Source organism: Castor canadensis, chromosome 10 (genome assembly GCF_047511655.1).
Source record: "Castor canadensis chromosome 10, mCasCan1.hap1v2, whole genome shotgun sequence".
Classification (NCBI taxonomy): domain Eukaryota; kingdom Metazoa; phylum Chordata; class Mammalia; order Rodentia; family Castoridae; genus Castor; species Castor canadensis.
Genome location: NC_133395.1, coordinates 141,121,337 through 141,143,453, shown reverse-complemented (window position 1 = coordinate 141,143,453; position 22,117 = coordinate 141,121,337). Strand labels below are relative to the sequence as shown.

The 22,117-nt window shown below is 41.7% G+C and overlaps 2 protein-coding genes across 2 annotated transcripts; one reads left to right on the top strand and one right to left on the bottom strand.

Annotated features, from left to right (window-relative positions):
* Positions 1 to 1,735: 1,735 nt before the first annotated feature.
* Positions 1,736 to 16,691, bottom strand: Brk1 (BRICK1 subunit of SCAR/WAVE actin nucleating complex). The gene is made up of 3 exons (XM_020167574.2): positions 16,512 to 16,691; positions 2,616 to 2,698; positions 1,736 to 2,383 (listed from the first exon to the last, which is right to left on the bottom strand). Exons 1-3 carry the CDS (start codon positions 16,627 to 16,629, stop codon positions 2,357 to 2,359), a joined length of 228 nt encoding a protein of 75 aa, XP_020023163.1. The 5' UTR covers positions 16,630 to 16,691; the 3' UTR covers positions 1,736 to 2,356.
* A 1,110-nt stretch (positions 16,692 to 17,801) lies between these two features.
* On the top strand, positions 17,802 to 21,305 carry Fancd2os (FANCD2 opposite strand). Its single transcript, XM_074044405.1, has 2 exons — positions 17,802 to 18,053; positions 20,347 to 21,305. Exons 1-2 carry the CDS (start codon positions 18,008 to 18,010, stop codon positions 20,889 to 20,891), a joined length of 591 nt encoding a protein of 196 aa, XP_073900506.1. The 5' UTR covers positions 17,802 to 18,007; the 3' UTR covers positions 20,892 to 21,305.
* Positions 21,306 to 22,117: the final 812 nt, after the last annotated feature.

Below are 22,117 nucleotides of genomic sequence, written 5' to 3'. Positions count from 1 at the left end.
CCCTACTTTATGGGGCTCTTTTGAGTATTAAATGAATTAAAGTGTATAAAGGACTCAGTACATTGTAGCACGCAATAAATTACACATACTAATAAATATATATTTATATATATTTAGAGAGCCTCATGTAAAAAGGGGGTGATAAAACAGGAAAATATTTAAGATACCTTAAAGCACTATGTAAGATGAAGGAATTCCTACTCTAGAGGAGGAGAGGTTCACTAGTTTCCCACAACAAATGTTATTAGTCGCTTCTTCCAGTCAGGTTACCATTAAGCAACATGGTATCATTTGAGGTACTCTCTTAAAAAGTTAATAGCTTTAATAACAGATTAGCATTATACAACATTTGTTTTCACTGTAATCTCAAGCTTTTCTTGCCTATATAGATCACTTTTGCCCCTATAACTATCTCATGTTAGTCCTTACACATAGCCCGAAACCAGTGTCTGTTAAACTGGCCACAGAGCACCAGGTAATACAATATTTGAGCGTTATTTCTTGGTTGGGAGCATGGCTCAAGTGGTAGAGTGCCTGCCTAGTAAGTGAAAACCCCAAATTCAAACTCCAGTACCAACGAAAAAAACTTTTAACTCAAGGCCTCATGCTTGCTAAACAAGTGCATTTACCACTTGAGCCACTCCATCAGCCCTTTTTTATGTTGGGTATTTTCAAGATAGGGTTTCATGAACTATTTGCCCGACTGGCTTCAAACTACGATCCTCCTAATTTCTGCCTCCTGAGTAGCTAGGATTACAGGTGTGAGTCATTAGCACGAGCTCTTTCTTTTCTTTCTATCTTCCTTTTTTGAGATAGGGTTTCAGTATGTAGCCTAGGCTGGCCTCAAACTTGAAATACTCCTGCCTTAGTATTTTGAGTGCTAGGATTACAAGGTGGGCACCATTACCCCCAACTCCTAAGTATTTTTTTTCTTTACCCTGGAAAGGAGAAATCTTAGGAGTAATAAACTGAAAGTGACTTTAAAAGCACTCTACAGACAAGCTCATAATTTTGAAAAGACCACTTATCACAGTATAGATGTCAGGTATTTCCATTCTAAGATGGTATTTTTATTTATTTATTTTTTTTCTTTTCTTTTTTGGTGCTGGGATCGAACCCAGGGCCTCGTGAATGCCAGGCAAGCACTCTACCACTGAGCTACATCCCAGCCCCTAAAATGGTATTTTTAAATGTAAGAACAGGTTAAGTACCCCTTAGGCAATTACCTGGAATCAGAAGTGTTTCAGATTTCTTTTTTTTTGGTACTGGGGCTTGAACTCAGGGTGTCACATTGGCTAGGCTTGCTAGCCAAGTGCTCAATCATTTGAGCCACTCCACCAGTCCCACAATTTTTTTTTTTTTGATTCTGGAATATTTGCACATACATAATGAGATATCTGGGGGATGGGACACAGGTATAAACATGAAATTCATTTGTATTCTATGTATAACTCATGCATAGAGCCTGAAGTTAATTATATGGATGCTGGCAACAGACTGTAAGCATCACGTCTGTACCTTTTATTGGAGTATAAAGCACCTACAAACTAAGTACTTGGTAAGTGTCTGCTGAATGACTAAATGATTCCTAGGATGAATTAAACAGCTGAAGTCCAAACATAGGAGTTCAGGCTGGTAAGCTACCTTGGCTTTGAATCAAACCTACAGATCAAATTTCTGTGGAATCGTAAGCCCATCTTGAGCTCCTCTTCCTGCCATAATCACAGCAGCCAGATAAAGTTGAGAAGTTTTATTAGGGAAATATGAGAAGCATAGACACCCCAAGTGACAGAAAGAAAACTCTGAAAATATCCCTTCAAGCCAAATGGGGGCCTGGCCTTGACCTCCCCAAAACAATAAACTGGTGGGTTTACAAGAACATTCTCTGGCAGCCACACTGCCAGGATGTGAGTGTCTCAGCCAGGATTGCCCTCCACCTCCCACCACAGGTGGAGAGAAGACAAAGACTGTTGACAGAATCAGTGCAGAGGCAATGAGCTGTAAGGAAAGTCTGAGAGAAGAGGACAGTGAGAAGGAGAGAGGACCTTAACAAACAGTCCCAGGCTTTTGGCTCTGAACACCTCAAAAACATTGACAAGTAGTTCCATAAAGTGTTACTCAAAAGGTAAAACACCTAATGTTCTTTCCAAGAGTTCCCCTGTACCTCTCCCCCATGCCAAAATCACACTGGCAGATGTACATGGCAGAGCCCAAAGGCCACACTTTTGAAAAAAAGAAAAACAAGAAAAAGCCCTGTTGCTCTTTAAGGAGAGAAGGAAGAGCAGAAGGCTGCTGGGGCCTTCCCATGTGGCCTGTGTTCTGTACAGCAACTTCCCAGCAGCAGCATGGCACAGTTCTAGGTGAGTGTCTCACCTTTTGTCACCTGTCAAAGGAAAATTGACATTTAGATAAATTCAGAATGACTAAAGGTATCTAAAAACTCTTATTTTAGATTCTACACAGTAAGAAATGGTAGAAAAGATGGCTTTAGAGTCATAGAAAGCCAAATCCACACAAAGTACTTAACTTCTCTAAGCCTGTTTCTGCTTAAGGTTTGTTCAGTAGTAAGTGAAGTATGCATTCTCTCTGGGATAGCTCTTGCCCACCATACTCACCCGGGCTTCAATGTACTCTATTCTCCGCTCAAGAGCTGTCAATTTCTCGTTTAGTGTTGCGAGTCTTGAACGACATGACATATCTAATAAAAGAAGACTGATGTTCAGGATTAATGACATTCTAAACACATGCACACATGCACCGTGAAAAGGAACAACGTCTCATACACTGTACACATAGGAATTGAGGGGAATAAGATGAGAAATATCTTAGCAGCATAGTTGCTTAGACGCTGCTGAACATCCTACAACAAGGGTGGCTTGCAGAGAATAGTGGCCCCCAAAAGATGTTCATGCTTAATCTCTGGAATCTGTGAATATATATTATACACGGCAAAAGGGACTTTGCAGATTATTATAAGGTCAAGAATCTTGAGATCCTGGATTTTTTTCAGGTGGTTCTTACATAACCAGAAACCTATAAACATCCATGAGAAAGGCAGACGAAGGAGATCAGAGATGAGATCAATGAAGATGTTCAAAGCATGAAAGGGATTCAACCTGGTACTGCAGGCTTTGAAGGGGGAAGGAGACCGTAGCCAAGGAATGCAAGGGAACTTTGTTTTGGTGACACTGGGGTTTGAACTCAGGGCCTCATGCTTCCTAGCAGGTGCTCTTATGACTTGAGCCACTCCGCCAACCTGCAAGAGAACTTTAGAAGCTAGGAATAGTCTCAGCAAAGAAACAGATCTCAATTATATAACCATAAGAAAGTGAATTCTGCCAACAACCCACTGAGCAAGAAAATGTGATCTCACAGAATCTTTAAAAAGGAAGGCAGCCCAGCTGACACCTTGATTTTGGCTCGGTGATCAGTGCAGATTTCTGATCTACACATTGGTAAAATAATAAATTTATGTAGTTTAAGCTGTGGAAAATTTTGGGGGGGTTTACTGAGAATTGAACCCAGGGCCTCTCACTTGCTAGGCAAGCAATCTACTGCTTGAGCTATACCTTCAGTCCTAAGCTGTGGAAATTTGTCATGGCAGCAACAGAAAACTAACACACCAAGGATGTACACATGGCCATTTGTCAACCAGCCAACTAAGAGTTTTGAGAGAAAGAAAATACAGATGTTCCTCGACTTAAGATGGGGTTATGTCCAGAAAAACCAATCAGAAGTTAAAACATTTAAGTGGAAAATGCACTGAATACAACTAACAGAATATCATAGCTTACCAACTCAGTACACTGAAGAATATCAGTTGTTTACCATGTTCACATGGCTGCTGAGCTGTGTTTCACTCACATTCCCCCTGGCATTACAAGTGCCATACCACATATTGCTAGAGAAAATATTAAAATTCAAAATCTGAAATAAAGGGCTGGGAGAGTGGCTTAAATGGCTCAAAGCCTAGCAAGCATGAGGCCTTAAGTTCAAACCCCAGCCACCACCAAAAAAAAAAAAAAAGCCAGGCACTGGTGGCTGACATCTGTAACCCTAACTACTTGGGAGGCTGAGATCAGGAGGATTGCAGTTCGAGGTCAGCCTGGCAAATAGCTCATGAGACCTCATCTCCAAAAAATAACCAGAGCAAAATGGACTGGGGGTGTGGCTCAAGTGGTAGAGTGCCTGCTTTGCAAGTGCCAAGCCCTGAGTTCAAACACCAGTACCACAAAAACAAAGAAGCAGTACTTTCTACTGAACATCTATAACTTTATCATCATGAAATTAAAAAATCTTAAGTTGAACCATCACTCACAAGCCACAGACTGTAAGGTTAACAGAAATGTAGAAGCTAAGAAAGCAGTGGAAATTATGGGAAGGAAGATATTAGAGGATTTGAGCTCTTAGAAGCTACGTCCTCAAGGAGGATACTTAACTGATTATTTGCAGAGGCCTTTTAGAACTTGAGAAAATGAAGAACATTAAAAACCCTGCAGAACCTAAATTTCATCTGTGAAAAACGGCCCAAATCCTTTCTCTTCCTCTACTTTTTCCGACCTTCTTTCACCATCTCACCCAATAGGCAACCCAGATTTCCCCTAAAATAACTTTTCCTCTGCAAACTTCTCTAACTGAAACTATTCAACCATTCTTTCTCCAATTATTCTCAACATATGAGAAAAAAAGCACCTGTGCATGGTGATTATTTCCTGTTACTTCCTTCCAACAATTTTGTTCAGTCACCTCTCAATAACCTTCATTTCTTTCTTTCTTTTACTTTTTTTCTGAAGGACTGGGATTTGAATTCAGGGCTTGATACTTGCAAAGCAGGTGCTCTACTGCTTAAACCAAGCCTCCAATTCATTTTCCTATGGTTATTTTGGAGATGGTGGTCTCTTGAACTACTTGCCTGGGCTAGCCTCTAACCTTAATCCTCCCAATCTCAGTTTCCCAAGGAGCTAGGCATGAATCACCTGCACCCAACCAACCTTCACTTCTTTTTTTTGTGGTACTGGGGTTTGAATTCAGGGCCTACACCTTGAGCTACTCCACCAGCCCTTTTTCGTGTTAGGTATTTTCGAGATAGGGTCTCATGGAATTAATTGCCCAGAGCTGGCTTCAAACCATGATCTTCCTAATCTCTGCCTCCTGAGTAGCTAGGATTACAGGCATGAGCCACGGGCGCCTGGCTCAACCTTCACTTCTTAACTCTAAAATATTCACTCTCTGACAGTCTCCCACACAATGATTCAACACTTTCTAACAATTTTCCTTCTCATCTCCTCCCTAGCTATTTTGCAAGTGCTTCAGCATTCATTTTGACAAATCTTCCTACACTCTGATCTTCCCTCAACTTTCACTTCATCCTGTCCAAATCTTACTCATCTTGCCTGCCCAAACACTCTTCATCAAGACTCAGTTCAAATTCTACCTGTGAGATGTCTTGCCATCTATACATTTGTAAGTTATTCATGTACTTGGTCTTTGTCACATCCTCCTTTGGGTAAATATTTAACAAAATGTTCATCACTATTACTTATGATGATGAAAACCCAAAAATGAATGGCCATCATTAGAGGAATGGTTTATAACATGAGGGATTACTAAACAATCAGTCAAAATCACAAAGTATCTGTGTCTAGGGTCATTCCCCACACCTAAAATTTGCTTACAGCCCAACTCTTGCACCTTCTATTCATTTTTTTTCTTTGTTTCCATGTTATTCTTTCTATTTTTTTTTCTTTTTTTTTTGCAGCACTGGAGTTTGAACTCAGGGCCTCACCCTTGCTAGGCAGGTGCTCTACCACCAAAGTCACTCCGCCAGCCACTTTTTTGTGATTTATTTTTTTTTGTGATTTTTTTTTTGAGATATGGTCGCAAGGAACTATTTGCCCAGGCTGGCTTCAAACCACGACCCTCCTGATCTCTGCCTCCTGAGTAGCTAGGATTACAGGTGTGAGCCACTGGCACCACCTCTACTCATCCTTTTTAAAAAACAGCTCTATTGACATGTGATTTATATGCCATAAATTTCACCTGCAAGAAGTATACAATTTAATGGTTTTTAATATATTTGCAGAGTTGTACAAACATTAACATATAATCCAATTTTAGGATACTTAGAATATTCTCATAATCCCGAAAGGAAATCTTATATATATTATTACTGTCACCACCCCGCCTGCCTTCCCTCAGTCTCTAGAAACTATCCTGCTTTGTCCATCTGGACATTTTGTTATTGTTGCTGTCTTTTTTTTTTTTTTTTTTTAATTGAGAAGGTGTTGGGGATCAAACTCAGGCCCCTGCATGCAGGGCAAGTGTTCAACCACTGAGCTATGTCCCTGGCCTCCTTGTTTTTAACCTTGCTTTCTATCTGCTAGTGCCATTCCCTCCAATTCCCAGGTCTAGCTTGCACATGAGTACCTCATCACCCCATGTCTCCTGGAATCACTGCTACTTTCTTTCAGGACTGGCCAAAACAAGACCAAGTTTCTTTTCAGTCTGGATTTTGGAAACTCAAAAGGACACATTATGGATGCTATTCAGTAAGCACATGAATATTTTCTCTGACAACCTCTTATTTTACATGAAAAGAGATACACCAAGATTATGGGGGTAGAGAATGAGAGGGAAGGTTCCTTCCTGGATGGCTGTTCTCGTCTAGCTGTCAATTTGGTGATGATTCAGAATCTAAGAACTATACTATGCTACTAGCCCACACGGAAAAACACTGTTTAGGAATACAAAATGTTCAACTGCAGAAACTTCAGTCGTATTTCAGATTCCATTAAATATACACTGGTTCACGGGCTGGGGGCATAGGTTAGTAGCAGAATGCCTGCCTAGCACACATGAGGTCCTGGGTTCCAACCTAAGCAATGCCAAGGGGGAAAAAAGCGTACACAGATTCAAATAAAAAATGCTGGAAAAACAGTACCTGAAATCAGCGCATCTATATGCACTTTATCACCAGACTTTCAATGAAAATGCCAGCTCCTTCTAGGGTGCTTGATGATGGATACACATCAGCAATGTTGACAAATGTCAGTTGTCAGCTCCTCTTTTATTTATTTATTTATTTTTTTGAGATAAGGTCTTGCTATGTGACCTAGAACTTGTGATCCTCCTGCTTCCACCTCCTGTGTGCTGGGATAACAGGAGTGCTACCATATCCTGACTTCCTTCTCCTAACTCTTTATTTCATATAATCTTAGCACTACAAATTCAACAACGCTTCTCTTGAATTGTTTTACAATTTTCAGTAAGTTGGTTTATTTATCATTTTATTTATTCTTGGCAGCACTGAAGTTCTAAGTATTGAACTTAGAACCTTATGTTTGCTAGGCAGGTGTTCTCCACTTAAGCCACACCTCCAGCCTTTCTTGAATTGTTTTTGCAGGTTAAGTCTTAGTCCTGGGATGAGTTGGGACTGACTGAAAATCAAAGAACTGAGATTTGCAAAGGAGAAATACCCCTCCACCCTTTTCTGGCCAGTACTGGGATTTGAACTCAGGGCCTTGCATTTTCAAGGCAGGTGAATAGCATTTGAGCCATAATACCAAGCCTCCAAATTTTAATTTTAAGAAGCCAAAAGAAATGGCTTCCCTTCTTAGGCTGCTGTGATCCTCTCTTAAAGTGGTAATAATGGTCAAATGTTGGTTTCTGAAAATTGTAAATTGAATTTAAGTGAGGTTACTAGTTACACAGAAAGAAACAGTCGCTCACACCTGTAATCCTAGCTACTTGAGAGGCTGAGATCAGAAGGATCGTGGTTCCAGGTCAGCCCGGGCAAACAGTTCATGAGACTCCCATCTCCAAAAAATAACCAGAGCAAAAGGACTGGAGGTGTGGCTCAAATGGTAGAATACCTGCTTTGCAAACACATAGCTCTGAGTTCAAACCCCAGTTCCACCAAAAAAAAAAAAAAAAAAAGAAATTTAAAAAAATAAATAAAGGAATAAGTAATTAGAAGCAAGGAAGAACAGGACTAGGGTGTGGCTCAAGTGGTAGACTGCCTGCTGAGCAAGTGGGAGGCCAAGTTCAAACCCCTAAAACAAGAAAAAAAAAAAGAACAGGATTATGATGCATTAAAAGATGCAGTCAGGTGTGCCTTCAGGGCAAGTTCCTAAAGACTGGCCATATCACAAACACCAACAGGCTCTCATAAATGAGAAGGATAGACTCGCATACACTGGCTTGGTGTGGATGACTCAGGGTGAATGTGTTAGGATGTATTTTCCCATGCTAAGGCCTCAGCCTGGGCACGAATCCTCAGTTCTGACGTTATCTGTGGGGTCTGTACTGTTTCTGATGATGGATTCAGTGGTACAAAGATCCAGTGGTTTACTTTGAGAAGGCAGTTGCAGTTCTTTGAAAATGGCAGGAATCCTGTAATCCTTACCCTGACACAGGGTAAGTGAGCCATGTGCTTCTGAGAGGTAACTGTTCTGTCAAGATAGCTAATGACTTTCTGAGCAGCTGCTACTCTGTAATTCCAGCTGGTCTGAGTGGAGTCACAATCTGTGGTGTTCTCTTTCAGTGTGGAAGACCACCTGAACCTGAGGACACACAGATGATAGTGTAGCAAAAACATCTAACACTAAACCCACTTCGTACTTTGCAACTGGTCAAGATTCTAAAAAAAGTAGATTATCAGATTTTTTGTGGTACTAGGGATTGAATCCAGGCCCTTATATATGCTAAGCAAGTATTCTACCACTGAGCTACACCCCCAGTTCAAATGTCTTTACCTTTAGACTTTACCCCCAATTCTAAAGCTAGTATGTGCAGAGAAGCAAAGAAAAAAAAAAAAACAGAATATTACTATTTTAAAAATCTGTTTTTTGAAAAGTCTTGTTAATGCCATAAGAAGGGGTTAGTGCATCTTTCATGGGTCACTCTGCCGTGGGGATAAAATAGCTGTTTCACAGTTTAATTTATATATATATTTTTCTTAATATATATATATATTTAAAAAAGGATAAATAATAATAATAAACTTCATTTTAAACTTGAAAAAAAAATCTGTTTTTTTTGCCCCGAGTTTAAACCCCAGTACCACAAAAAAAAGTCTGTTTTGGCTGGAGATGCATCAGAAGCTGTGAAAAAGGAGTAAGAAGGAATAAATAGGACTAGGATGTAGCTCAGTGGTAGAGCACTTGACTACTTGCCAAGCATGCATAAAAGACCAAAACAAAAACAAAGAATAAATGACAGTGGGAGGCTAGCTACTTGGGAGCAGACATCAGAAGAATAGCAGGTCAAGGTTAAGCTAGGCAAAAAGTCCTCGAGACCCCATCTCAACAAATGGCTAGGTGCAGAGGTGCATATCTGCCATCCCAGCTATGAAAGGAATCACAAATAGGAGGGTTGTGGTCCAGGCCAGCAGGGGCATAAAGTGAGACCCTATTTTGAAAATAACCCATGCAAAAAGGGCTAGCAGAGTGGCTCAAGTGGCGTAGCACCTGCCTGGCAAGCACATGTGAATTGTTTATTTTTGGAATAGTATGTCAGAAGGCTGAGTTAGAATTATCATTTGAGCCCACAAATTCAAGACCAACCTAAGCAAGAGACCATTTCTGCCAAAGAGAGAGAGAGAGAGAGAGAGAGAGAGAGAGAGAGAGAGAAGAGAGAAGGAGGGAGAGAGAGAGGGAGGGAGGGTAAAAAGTAGACAAAAAGCCACAGCTAAGAAATTTAGAATTTTGTCAGAAAAATAGGACATACCTTTTTGGGTGTGACACGCCAAGAAGATTTATTATATCTAAATGTACGTGAATTAACTGGGTGCGAGTGGCTCACGCCTGAATCTGAGCTACTTGGGAGGCTGAGATTATAAGAATTGAGGTTTAAGGCCAGTCAAGGCAGACAGACACCATCTCAAAATAACCAGAGCAAAATGGACTGGAGGTGTGGTAAAGCACCAGCTTTACAAGGGCCAAGCCCTGAGTTCAAACCCCAGTTCTATCAAAAAAAAGAAAAAAAAGTACATGAATTAAAAGGTTACTGATTCAGAGGCAGCTCTCATTGAGGCAGCTATCACAAAGCTGAGGAGTGCTGAGTCCAGCCTAGTGAACAATAGTCAGGATGGCTAAAGGTGACCCCAAGAAACCAAAGAGCAACATGACTACTTATTCTCTCTGCAGACATGCAAAGAACAAAAGAAAAACACAAGAGTACCTATCAATTTTGCAGAATTTTCTAAGAAGTGCTTCGAGAGATGGAAGACAATGTCTGAAGAGAAATCTAAATTTGATGAAATGGAAAAGGTGCATAAAGTACATGATAATCAGTACACTATGGACCAGCTGAGGTAAGCAAGAAGAGAAAGGACTCAAATGCCTTCAAAAGACCACGATCTGGATACTTCCTGTTCTGTTCAGAATTCCACCCCAAGAACAAACCCACAAATCTAGCCATCTGTCTTGGAAACCTGGCAAAAAAGCCAAGATGAGGAATAATTTATGTCACACTGAAAAGCAGTCAAACATCACTGAGCTGGTGAAGCTGAAGAAGAATTACGAGAAGTATGTTGCTGACTATAAGTCTGAAGGAAAGTTTGCCCCCAAAAAAGGCGGAAGAGGAAGATGAAAAGGAGGATGACAAGGGATTTATAAAAACAAAAAGCTGTTTATCTGTCTCCTTGAATATCTTAGAACAGAGGACAGCCATGATTGACTCTCTTGAGATGGACCTATTGCCCTCATTTGGTTTAATTACAAAACTTGGTCACAATCATATCAAAAATCTTTCAAAATGCTGTGGAAACTATCAGTGATTTACATGAAGTGGCCATAGGGATCCCGAGCATCGTGAAACTGCATCAAAGGTGCATATATTTCCAAACATTTTTAAAATAAAGAGACACTCTCATGTTCTTATTCTATGCACTTTTGTTTTGGTGTTACAGGAATTTGAAGAATGCTCTGTCACTTTGCTGTAAACTTGTAAGATGGCATTAACTATATGGTTATTGGCTAGAAATCCTGAGTTATCAACAGTACATAGTTACAGTCTGTAAAAAGAACAGGATCGTAGTTCGAAGCCAGCCAGGGCAAATTATTTTTGAGACCCTATCTCAAAAAACCCATCACAAAAAAGGGCTGGTGGAGTGACTCAAGCAGTAAGAGCACCTGCCTATCAAGTGCAAGGCCCTGAGCCTGAGTTCAAACTCCAATACTGCAACAACTGAGACAAACTCTTGAAGCTCTTTACTTGGCATTGAGGCTGGGGGTCATATCCCTTTAGAGGGACCATAGCTCAGGGCATGCACTGTGAGCCTGGACCTATTGACACTACAGTGGATATACATTTTTTTTTTACATAGTGACAAAGTATTCTGCTGCCATTCTCAGCTGTGAGAAAGCTGAAATTAGCTAGCATGAGAAGTGTTTAAAATTATTTTTTTAAGATAGCGCAGAGGATTTTAAACTTTTTATTTTTAAACAAACTATAGAACTCTTCATTGTCACCAAAGCAAATAACCACTGCACCAATTAAAAGTTCAAGAACCTAGCCAGGCACCAGCACCAGTGGCACATACCTGTAATCCTAGCTACTCAGGAGGCAGAGATCAGGAGGATCAGGGTTCAAAGGCAGTCTGGGCACATAGTTCAAGAGATCATATCTTGAAAAAAAAAACTCATCATAAAAAAGGGCTGGTGGAAAGACCTCTACAAGGAAAACTATACACTTCTGAAGAAAGAGATTGAGGAAGACTATAGAAAGTGGAGAGATCTCCCATGCACATGGATTGGTAGAATCAACATAGTAAAAATGTCGATACTCCCAAAAATAATCTACATGTTTAATGCAATTCCCATCAAAATTCCAATGACATTCATTAAAGAGATTGAAAAATCTACTGTGAAATTTATAGGGAAACACAAGAGGCCACAAATAGCCAAGGCAATACTCAGTCAAAAGAACAATGCAGGAGGTATCACAATACCTGATTTCAAACTATATTACAAAGCAATAACAATAAAAACAGCATGGTACTGGCACAAAAACAGACATGAAGACCAGTGGAACAGAATAGAGGATCCAGATATGAAGCCACACAACTATAAGCAACTTATCTTTGACAAAGGAGCTAAAAATATACGATGGAGAAATAGCAGCCTCTTCAACAAAAACTGCTGGGAAAACTGGTTAGCAGTCTGCAAAAAACTGAAACTAGATCCATGTATATCACCCTATACCAAGATTAACTCAAAATGGATCAAGGATCTTAATATCAGACCCCAAACTCTTAAGTTGATACAAGAAAGAGTAGGAAATACTCTGGAGTTAGTAGGTATAGGTAAGAACTTTCTCAATGAAACCCCAGCAGCACAGCAACTAAGAGATAGCATAGATAAATGGGACCTCATAAAACTAAAAAGCTTCTGTTCATCAAAAGAAATGGTCTCTAAACTGAAGAGAACACCCACAGAGTGGGAGAAAATATTTGCCAACTATACATCAGACAAAGGACTGATAACCAGAATATACAGGGAACTTAAAAAACTAAATTCTCCCAAAACTAATGAACCAATAAAGAAATGGGCATGTGAACTAAACAGAACTTTCTCAAAAGAAGAAATCCAAATGGCCAGAAAACACATGAAAAAATGCTCACCATCTCTAGCAATAAAGGAAATGCAAATTAAAACCACACTAAGATTCCACCTCACCCCTGTTAGAATAGCCATCATCAGCAACACCACCAACAACAGGTGTTGGCGAGGATGCGGGGAAAAAGGAACCCTCTTACACTGTTGGTGGGAATGTAGACTAGTACAACCACTCTGGAAAAAAATTTGGAGGCTACTTAAAAAGCTGGACATCGATCTACCATTTGATCCAGCAATACCACTCTTGGGGATATACCCAAAAGACTGTTACTCCAGAGGCACCTGCACATCCATGTTTATTGCGGCACTATTCACAATAGCCAAGTTATGGAAACAGCCAAGATGCCCCAGCACTGACGAATGGATTAAGAAAATGTGGTATCTATACACAATGGAATTTTATGCAGCCATGAAGAAGAACGAAATGTTATCATTCGCTGGTAAATGGATGGAATTGGAGAACATCATTCTGAGTGAGGTCAGCCTGGCTCAAAAAAACCAAAAATCGTATGTTCTCCCTCATATGTGGACATTAGATCAAGGGCAAACACAACAAGGGGATTGGACTATGAGCACATGATAAAAGCGAGAGCACACAAAGGAGGGGTGAGGATAGGTAAGACACCTAAAAAACTAGCTAGCATTTGTTGCCCTTAACGCAGAGAAACTAAAGCAGATACCTTAAAGCAACTGAGGCCAATAGGAAAAGGGGACCAGGTACTAGAGAAAAGGTGAGATCAAAAAGAATTAACCTTAGAAGGTAACACCCACGCACAGGAAATCAATGTGAGTCAATGCCCTGTATAGCTATCCTTATCTCAACCAGCAAAAACCCTTGTTCCTTCCTATTATTGCTTACACTCTCTCTACAACAAAATTAGAAATAAGGGCAAAATAGATTCTGCTGGGTATTGGGGGAGGGGAGAGGGAGGGGGCAGAGTGGGTGGTAAGGGAGGGGGTGGGGGCAGGGGGGAGAAATGAACCAAGCCTTGTATGCACATATGAATAATAAAAGAAAAATGAAAAAAAAAAAGGGCTGGTGGAGTGGCTCAAGGTGTAGGCCTTGAGTACTGAAAAAAGAAAAAATTGCTTAATACAGAGAGGCATGGTGATTCATACCTATAGTCTTAGCTACTTGGGAGTTGAGGCAGGAAAATCATTTGCACCCAGAGGTTTGAGGCCAGTCAGGGCAGCATAGCAAAAATAAAGTTTACTAACACAGTTATTATATTACTGGAATCCAAATGTGGGAGACTTAGATACTAGACCACTTCTAAATCTTGAAATGCAGCCCCAGTTTAACTTATTTTTGATGCTTTCCTTACTGAATTGACACTAATATTTTGGTTTGATGTTATTCTGTATGTGAATGTCAGGTATTAACTCCTACTAGATAAATGAAGTCTTTTAATTTTGCTATTTAAAACTCTCCGTGTGAGTCATTTTTTCCATTTACTTACTTTCTTTTGGGGGGAGGGTAGGGATGGTGAGACTGGGGTTTGAACACTTGCAAAGCAGGCACTCTATCACTTGAGCTATGCCTCCAGCCCATTTTGCTCTGGTTATTTTAGAGATGGGATCTCACAAACTATTTGCCTAGACCGGCCTCAAACTGCTATCCTCCTGCTCTCAACCTCCCATGTAGCTATAATTATAATAGGCATGAGCCAACAGTACCCAGTGTTCCAAATAGCTACTTTCCACTGCCTCTCTATACAAAGCCAAAGTATCAACACATGATCCTATCATTTCATTGTGTTCTCTACTATGGAATTTTTCAGCTTCTTTTATCTTTCTCTGAGGCGATGTTACGAGTAAGGAATGCCATAAAGAACCTCCACCAACCAGGCAGGCGGATCATGGTTGGAAGCCTTATCTTGAAAACACTCAACACAAAAGAGCGGATGGAGTGGCTCAAGTGGTAAGAGCACCTGCCTAGCAAGCATGAGACCGAGTTCAGATTTTTGTACTGCCTAAAAACCCTCTAACATAATTTCAGTTCTCCGGGCATCAGCTCAGGGGGTTCTACCCTCCCACTATATACTTTTCTATCTCAATAAATCCTCCCACTTTACTCACAAAAATAAACTTCAGAGTCAGGCACAGGTGGCTCACATCTGTAATCCTAGCTACTCGGAAGGCAGAGATCAGGAGGATCTCAGTTTGAAGCCAGCCCCAGCAAACAGTTCTGAGAGACCCTATCTCGAAAAAACTCATCACAAAAGTAGGGCTGGTGGAGTGGCTCAAGGTGAAAGCCCTGAGTTCAACCCTAGTACTGCAAAAATAAATAAATAAATAAAACTTCTTGAGAAAAACCAGACTATATGTGTAGCAAGGTAAAGAGATGAGAATTTCTCAAACGTTTTCAGTTCAGTAAAATCAATTACCCAAGCCTCCTGGAGTCTCCTAATTCCAAGCCCACCTATCTTTTCCACTAAACTATATTCCTTCATATAATATTCCTTTACAAAAACATTTTTAAGATACCTGAGCTGTATGATTGCTTGTCTACGATTCCCTACTACTACCCCTCTACAGCAATTTGTATGTGAATATACATCACTGACATATATTAATACTATTCTCTTATTGTCTCTACCTCCATTCCCTGACAAAGAAATCTATTATTATACAATAGTATCAAGATTACTGTCCTATACACATTTGTATATGTTAGTAAAAAAACAATGTTCTGCTTTCTCCTGAAGTTATTATTATTTCATCTTCAAATGCAAGAAATGGTTATTGTGTTACCCCACAGTGCCAAAGAGAGAGAGAGATGTAGAAAGAACTAGTTTCTCCTGCTGATGCTTTTTAGAAAATTCTCTTTTCTTTTGTTTTTCTTCTGACAAAACTCTTCCCCTTTTTGGGGGGTACTGCTGGGGTTGGAACCCATGGCCTTGTTTGTGCATTCTAAGAGGCTCTGTACCTCTGAGCTACACACCCGACCACAGACAAACTTGTTACTTCCTTACCTTTATACTACTTAGAACTCAATTACTAGATACAAAATAATCGACTTCGAATTCTTTTCTTAGTATACTAACAATATAATTTATTAGTATAAATTATATCCTAATAAAATTTTTATAATAATTTAAACTTTCCTTTGACAACAGTTTCTCCTATTTAGTCTTAATTGTTTAATGTTGCTGAATTAATGGAACCAAAATACACAAGCTGAAAAAGATCACTAGATGTCATGTCTGTATTTTGTAATTACACTCAACGAAAGTTTTCTGAAAGAAACACTTGGAGAACACTTGCAGAAGAAGTCCGTTACAAGACTGCTGTGCAGAAGGACACGAACAGTGCAGAAAGAATGGAAGGCTGTCACGATCAGGCCATGGCCAGAAAAGATTTTAGGAAAGCTGTCACTTTGCTGAAAGCACCTGCCCTGGGTTAGCTCCGAGGAAAGGCTAGAAGCTGACAGACGCCTACCATGAACTACCAATGCAGAGAGGACCTCCCCCTCCTACAATGCTCAGCTCGCCCTAACTGGGGACGGCAAGGAATGGCAGGGGAAAGGCTGGGAGGGTGGGGGTAGGCGACTAAACCTCAAGGTGTTAAAGGGTTTCGACTTGATCCTGAAGGACATGAGGAAGGGTCAAAAGTCAAAGGAGGCAGGGAGGCCACGGAAGGTTCAAGCTGCTGCCTGATGAGTCTGAGCCGAAGACGCATTAGTGGGTTGGGGTGGGATGGCAATGAAACCACCAAATTAGGGCAGGACAAAGACTGCCTAGTGGGTTCTGAGGGCAGGTGGAGCCTGCAGGAGGGAACGAAAGCCAGCCCTAGCAGCAGGCTCTCGGGGAGTCCCCCAAAGCTTCTCCTCAGCGCCCCGCGGAGCCGCTCCGAGGTCCCCCTCCTCCCCGAATCCCCTGCTCGCCCGCTGACCGAACGAGTTGAGAAAGTCCGCGATTTTCTTGATGCTGCTGGTGATGACCTCAATGTACTCCCGGTTCGCCCAGTCCTGGTGAATCTCCCGCTGCACTGGATCCTCTTGCCCAGCCATGGCGGCCACCTAAGGGAGAGTTGATTGCGCAGGCGCTCCGACCCCACAGACCCCCAGTGCGCATGCACTTCCGGCCCACGCCCTTCTTCCGGCGCCTGCGAAGGTGCGGCTTGGTGGTGCGCCTGCGCAGTCACGTCCGCAGTCACGTCCTCGCCTGAGTGCTCGCTCCACTCCCCCACCCCACCCCCAGCCAGGGGCTGGCTTCGAACTTTGATCCACCTAATCTCTGCCTCCAGAGAGAGCTAGGATTACAGGCATGAGCCACCACTGCCCAGCTGGGACTTTGATTTTTTTTTTTTTTCCAAACGCTACTGTGCAATAAAAAATATGGTTTCGTTTGCCTTTTTAAATAACAGGTGTCTATTGTTTCTTCTTCAATAGGAGGAAAATAAAAATAAATTGGGGAAAAAAGTTTTGTAATTCCAAGTCATTTGCACCTCTTCCAAGTCCTGTTATTTTGTGCTCCATTCTCCATTTTCTGACTCCCCTCCAAACTTTTCCCCTTACATGGAGCTGGGAGCACAAGCACACACACTGGGCAGAGGCCAATTCATCTTGACTATAGTCTTCCAAACCAGGATACCAGACTGACCCCATCCTCAGGTCCTCAGTTTCTGTTTCACCAAAGAACAGACAACAGGTAACAAACTCTTACTGATGCTCTGTTCTGCAATTGGCAAAATGCAAGAGCAATTCTAGGTGTGCAAGAAAAGGACAGGTGGGCCATTAATTTCCCCCACAAATATTTCCCACTGCCAAGCACTGGGGATAAAGGAGTTGGCTGGGTGCACTCCTGCCACCTAAAGCAGTTGAAGTGATGCTCACAAAGTTGTCAAACCTTTTTTTTTTTCCCGATATAGTAAGAAAGCCATCAGTTTTTCGGTATTGTAAAAGAGAACAGAATCGTCATTTTTGAGGTTGAATTGAAGATAGAGGTTTTCACTCAGGAAGTCAAGGAAAGACCTATCTTTCTCTTGATAGGTGAGAGTATATAATAAATTCTGTCTCCTTCCGCTGTAATCGCTCTAACGCAATCATAAAAGCCTTCAGAACTATGGGTCACTCTGCCTGAAAATGAGCAGAGATTAATTTTTGTTCCAGGACTTATATGTAGGGCTTTTATACCTGAGCACAGATTTTGAAGTGGGGGGTGTCTGTCCTCTGCGCGCTAATCAAAGACGCGCAGGTACGGGGGTGGGGACAGCAGAGGGGTAGGATTCGAACCACCCCTCTGCCATCCTTGAATCCTAGACAAGGCCTTTCGAATAGAGGGGGCCAGGAGGTTCATCCTGGAGTCCCCGCCCCACCCTCGCCCCGGCTCGGGCTCCCCAGCGGTCCTGAATCACAAAGGCGGTTGCCAGGCGCCGGTGGGAAGAAGATGCGGCCGCCACTCTGGAGCGTGCGTCCCGCGCGGTGTTCAGCAGGTGAGCCCCCGGCCCGGATGGTGATGGTGGGCCCGGGGCCGGGCTCCCACCGCCGCCTCCGCCTTGGCCAGGGCCAGGTGGCCCCCGCCCCCGGGGAGGGACCTCCCGGGGGACAAGGCCCTCCTCCAAGCACTCCAGCCCCTCGGGATGTGTTTACAGTTCATGAGGACCTCAGCTGCGCTTTGGCGCTGCCTTCCTCTTTCCCAGGTGGGGAAATGAAGGGACCAGGCTCCTTGGAACGGGCGAAGCCAATGAAGGGGAAGCCTTTTTGTATCCCTGTCTGGAAGCTATTAGAGCAGTTTGGACAGACTTCCTAGGTTCAACCCATCCTGGAATGCATGGTAGTGACACCAGGTGCTGGGGATGCGGGCAGAGTCATTTTTATTTAAGCCTTATGTGAAGAAGTGGAAAGAGCTAGTGAAAAGCCATCTTGTTCCCTGTAGATTTAGGCCAGGCATTTGAGTCTTTTAACCTTTGGCTTCATTTCCTCTTAAATGAGTCAAGTAAAGAATCCTGCGATTAAATACATTTTTTTGGATATGTGTTCAGAGAAGTTAATACCCTCCACCCCACCTTGCCATGGGTGGTGTGTCAAAGCGCCCTGATCTTGGATATAGTCTCTGAAGGTCAAGGTATCAAGCATCAGAAGCCTTTCATAGGCTATTTGGGATAGGTAACTGTCCTTTGTCAGTTTCTCATCCTAAGGCAGTCCAGACATGTGAACACTTACTAATTTCCAAAGGGACTGCATAGATGAGAAACATACCAGGTGGAGGACATCAACAAATCTCCTTAATACTAGCCACTGTCAGGGATATTTCTGGTCTGAAATGTCACCAAAGCTTATTTTTTCATTACTGGGGGTTGAAACCAGGGCCTCACACTTGCTAGGTAGGTACTCTACCACTTGACCCACGACCTCCAGTCCATTTTGGTCTGGTTATTTTGGAGATGGGGTCTCACCTCCTAAGTAGGTAGGATTACAGGTATAAGCCACCAGTGCCTGGCTCAACAGCTTTTTTTTTTTTTTAAATGAAGTCCACAGTCATAAGCTATAGTGGGGATGTCAAGTGCTCAACAGTGGCAATTTCTGGAAGGGATGGGATAAGATCTGCTTTTGTGGGACAAGTGAGAAGGGACAGAGAAATATACTTGGCTGGAAAGAAAAGGGACCTGGCAAGTTCCTCAACATAACAGGTAGGTGCTCAAAAATGTTAAGCATCGCCTGATTTTGGCGATTCTGAAGTAGAATGATGGGAGTCCAATTTCGTCTTGGATAAATTTTGAGTTACCAATATCCTTTCAGTCCTTTATCTTCAAAGATAAAATTTAAGGTATTAAAGAGTGGGTCTCTCACAGATGAAAAAGAAAAATAGCCACCTATACCTTCCCCCTCCTCCCAGGTGTGGAAGCAAATCTTTTTTTCTTTGATTGCTTCATTTATTTTTTAAATTTTAGTTGTCGTTTTTACCTTTACTTACACATGTATACATTATTTGGGCCACCTCCTCCCAAAAATCTTAACAAATTTTAAAGACTTGTCTTGGAAACTTCCCCTTAGTCTGTGTAACTGCTCTGAAGTGGTACATAAGATACATAGGGCTCTTGTAGAGCTACTCTCTTGAATCAGAAAACAGAGAGCCTTTTAGGGCCAACAGGAGACTTTCTCCATACTAGTGAAAGCTGGAGCACCATAAGTTGTTCTCAAACTAAAGTACAACAGAATCCCCTGGAGGGTTTTATAAATGTTGTCTTCTGTACCCCACCCTAGTTTGATTCTATAGGTCTGACATAGGGTCCAAGAATTTGCATTTCTACCAAATTCCCAAATGATGTTAAAGTTGCTAGTCTAGAGGTTGGTCGTACTTTGAGAACCACTGGTGTAAAGTACATGGAGTTAGAGTCACATGGCCCTCCTGAGCTGCTTCTAATCTCAAAGTCAGGTCTCATCATGAAACCCAACAGGCATCGATTCTGTCATTAGCAGTTACCAATTACAGCACAGGTCCCAATAGTGGACTGGGATATTCCATTTCAGACAAATTTATTTCCTCATCTGTAGAATGGGTTAAATCATCTTCAGGGGCTTGTGAAAAGGTTTAACAAAGTTTTAGTATACATAGCAGTTGTCACATCAGTATTTGTTACCATCACTTATTGCCCTGTCACCTACTATAATCTGTTCAGTGGGAACCACAAAGTTTAAATCACTAATGAAAGAGATGAATTTGCACAGCCATACCTCTACAAAAAGCACACCAGGGAAATTCCATGTTTGATTCCTCTCCTTTAGGATTGTCAATGGCAGGATACCAGCTCTGGTCACCATGGACCCCACTGGATGAGAGCTTCCAATGGCTGCGGCATACAACACCTACCCCTTCCTCCAAACACCCATTTAGGGCTTCCCCCTGCTTTGCACACACCCCCTCTGACCTTGAAGTGCAGCTATGCTTTCAAGAGGTCACTCTAGTCTTAGACAGCCCATTCCTGGAACCAGGAGTAAGTCCCAAGTTACCCTGTCACACATCAGACCTCCGAACCATGAACAACAAGAAAGGACTAGTCAGGAAGCCCCAGCCTGTCCGCCTCAGTGGAGTGGATTCTGTCTTTGGCAGGGTCATCACGGCTCAGCCACCCAAGTGGACGGGGACCTTCAGAGTTTCAGACAAGTCAGCATTTTGCAAAATTATCAGCAGGGAGCACCAGTGGCCCACTGGACTTAAGGAGCCTCAGATTCAAATGACAGTGACTATGTGCAAACAGATGCTACGCTCTATCCTCTTGCTGTATGCAACCTACAAGAAGTGCACTTTTGCCTTGCAACACTCCAAGTAAAGGGTCCTGTCTGGCTGACTGATGTGCAGTTGTTCACACCATGCCCTTTGGTATGTACCTGAAGCTCACACAAACCTGTCCTGGTAAATGGAACTGGGCTATCGCTCCAGATATTTTGCTTTTCTGTCAAGCAGTGACAATGCAGGAGCCCCTTTCCTCCTTTTCTGTCCAAAAACAGGACCAGTGATACAGAGCAAGGGAGAACATTTCCATTGTAAAGTTGAACAACAGTTTAAGAGAGTCAAACTAGTATTGACATGTACATGTGATAAAGAACCATTAAATAAACCATATAAACCAACAAGTCTAGTGTGAACTCACTGAAACACCAAAGATTAACAATGAGTTGGGAAAAAAAGGGTATGTCAAGAAAAGCGATGTATGGATTTCTTTGAACCATAGAATAAAGGGGTTGAAAATGCTTTTTCTTGTGTGTGTGTTCCAGGGTTGAAAGATCTTAATGTGGGTCAAGGATTCGTTTAAAAACAGACTTTACCATCAAAACGATGACAAAAAAAAAAAATTCCCTAACCCCACATCATAAAGTACTATTTTAAAGTGGGTAGTAATATTACATTAAACAATCCCTGCAGCCCAGAAGGAATTAATTTCATTGCAACACTGAAGCTACGCTTTCTGGAAGAAGATAGGAGAGTCCCTGTTTTAGCTAAAGTATACTCTTAATGTTCTATTTCTAATAAACTGCAATTAATTTTGTAGCATCTGTTTTAGAAAAAAAGTTGTAGCATTCTTTTAACTAGAATGTAGCTATAACTCTGAATAATGTGGAAATAAACATATGCATATACAAAGTCAGCATAAGTTTGATGATGCATTTTCTTCCTTTGTCTTCTACTAATATAATCACCAAAAAAATTTTAAAAGGTAGCTAAAATATTCCTTTTGACTTTCTTTGGGCATTGACAAGAAGCTTAAATTACTTCTCAGGAAATATCACAGAGCTGGTGCTGTGGCTCAAGTGGTAAGAGTGCCTGCCTAGCAAGCATGAGGCCCTGAGTTCAAACCCCAGTCCCATGAAAAACAAAACAAAACAAACCCCCCTCTCCAAAACCAAACCACAACCAGAAAGATCACAAAGATCTCATCATAAATGAAAATGATCTTTATAATAGGGAACATGACTTTAGGTGATAGATCTATGTTGACACCAGTACATGTGTGTCTCTGTACAAACCTCAGTTCAATTCAACTTAACTTCTGAATAA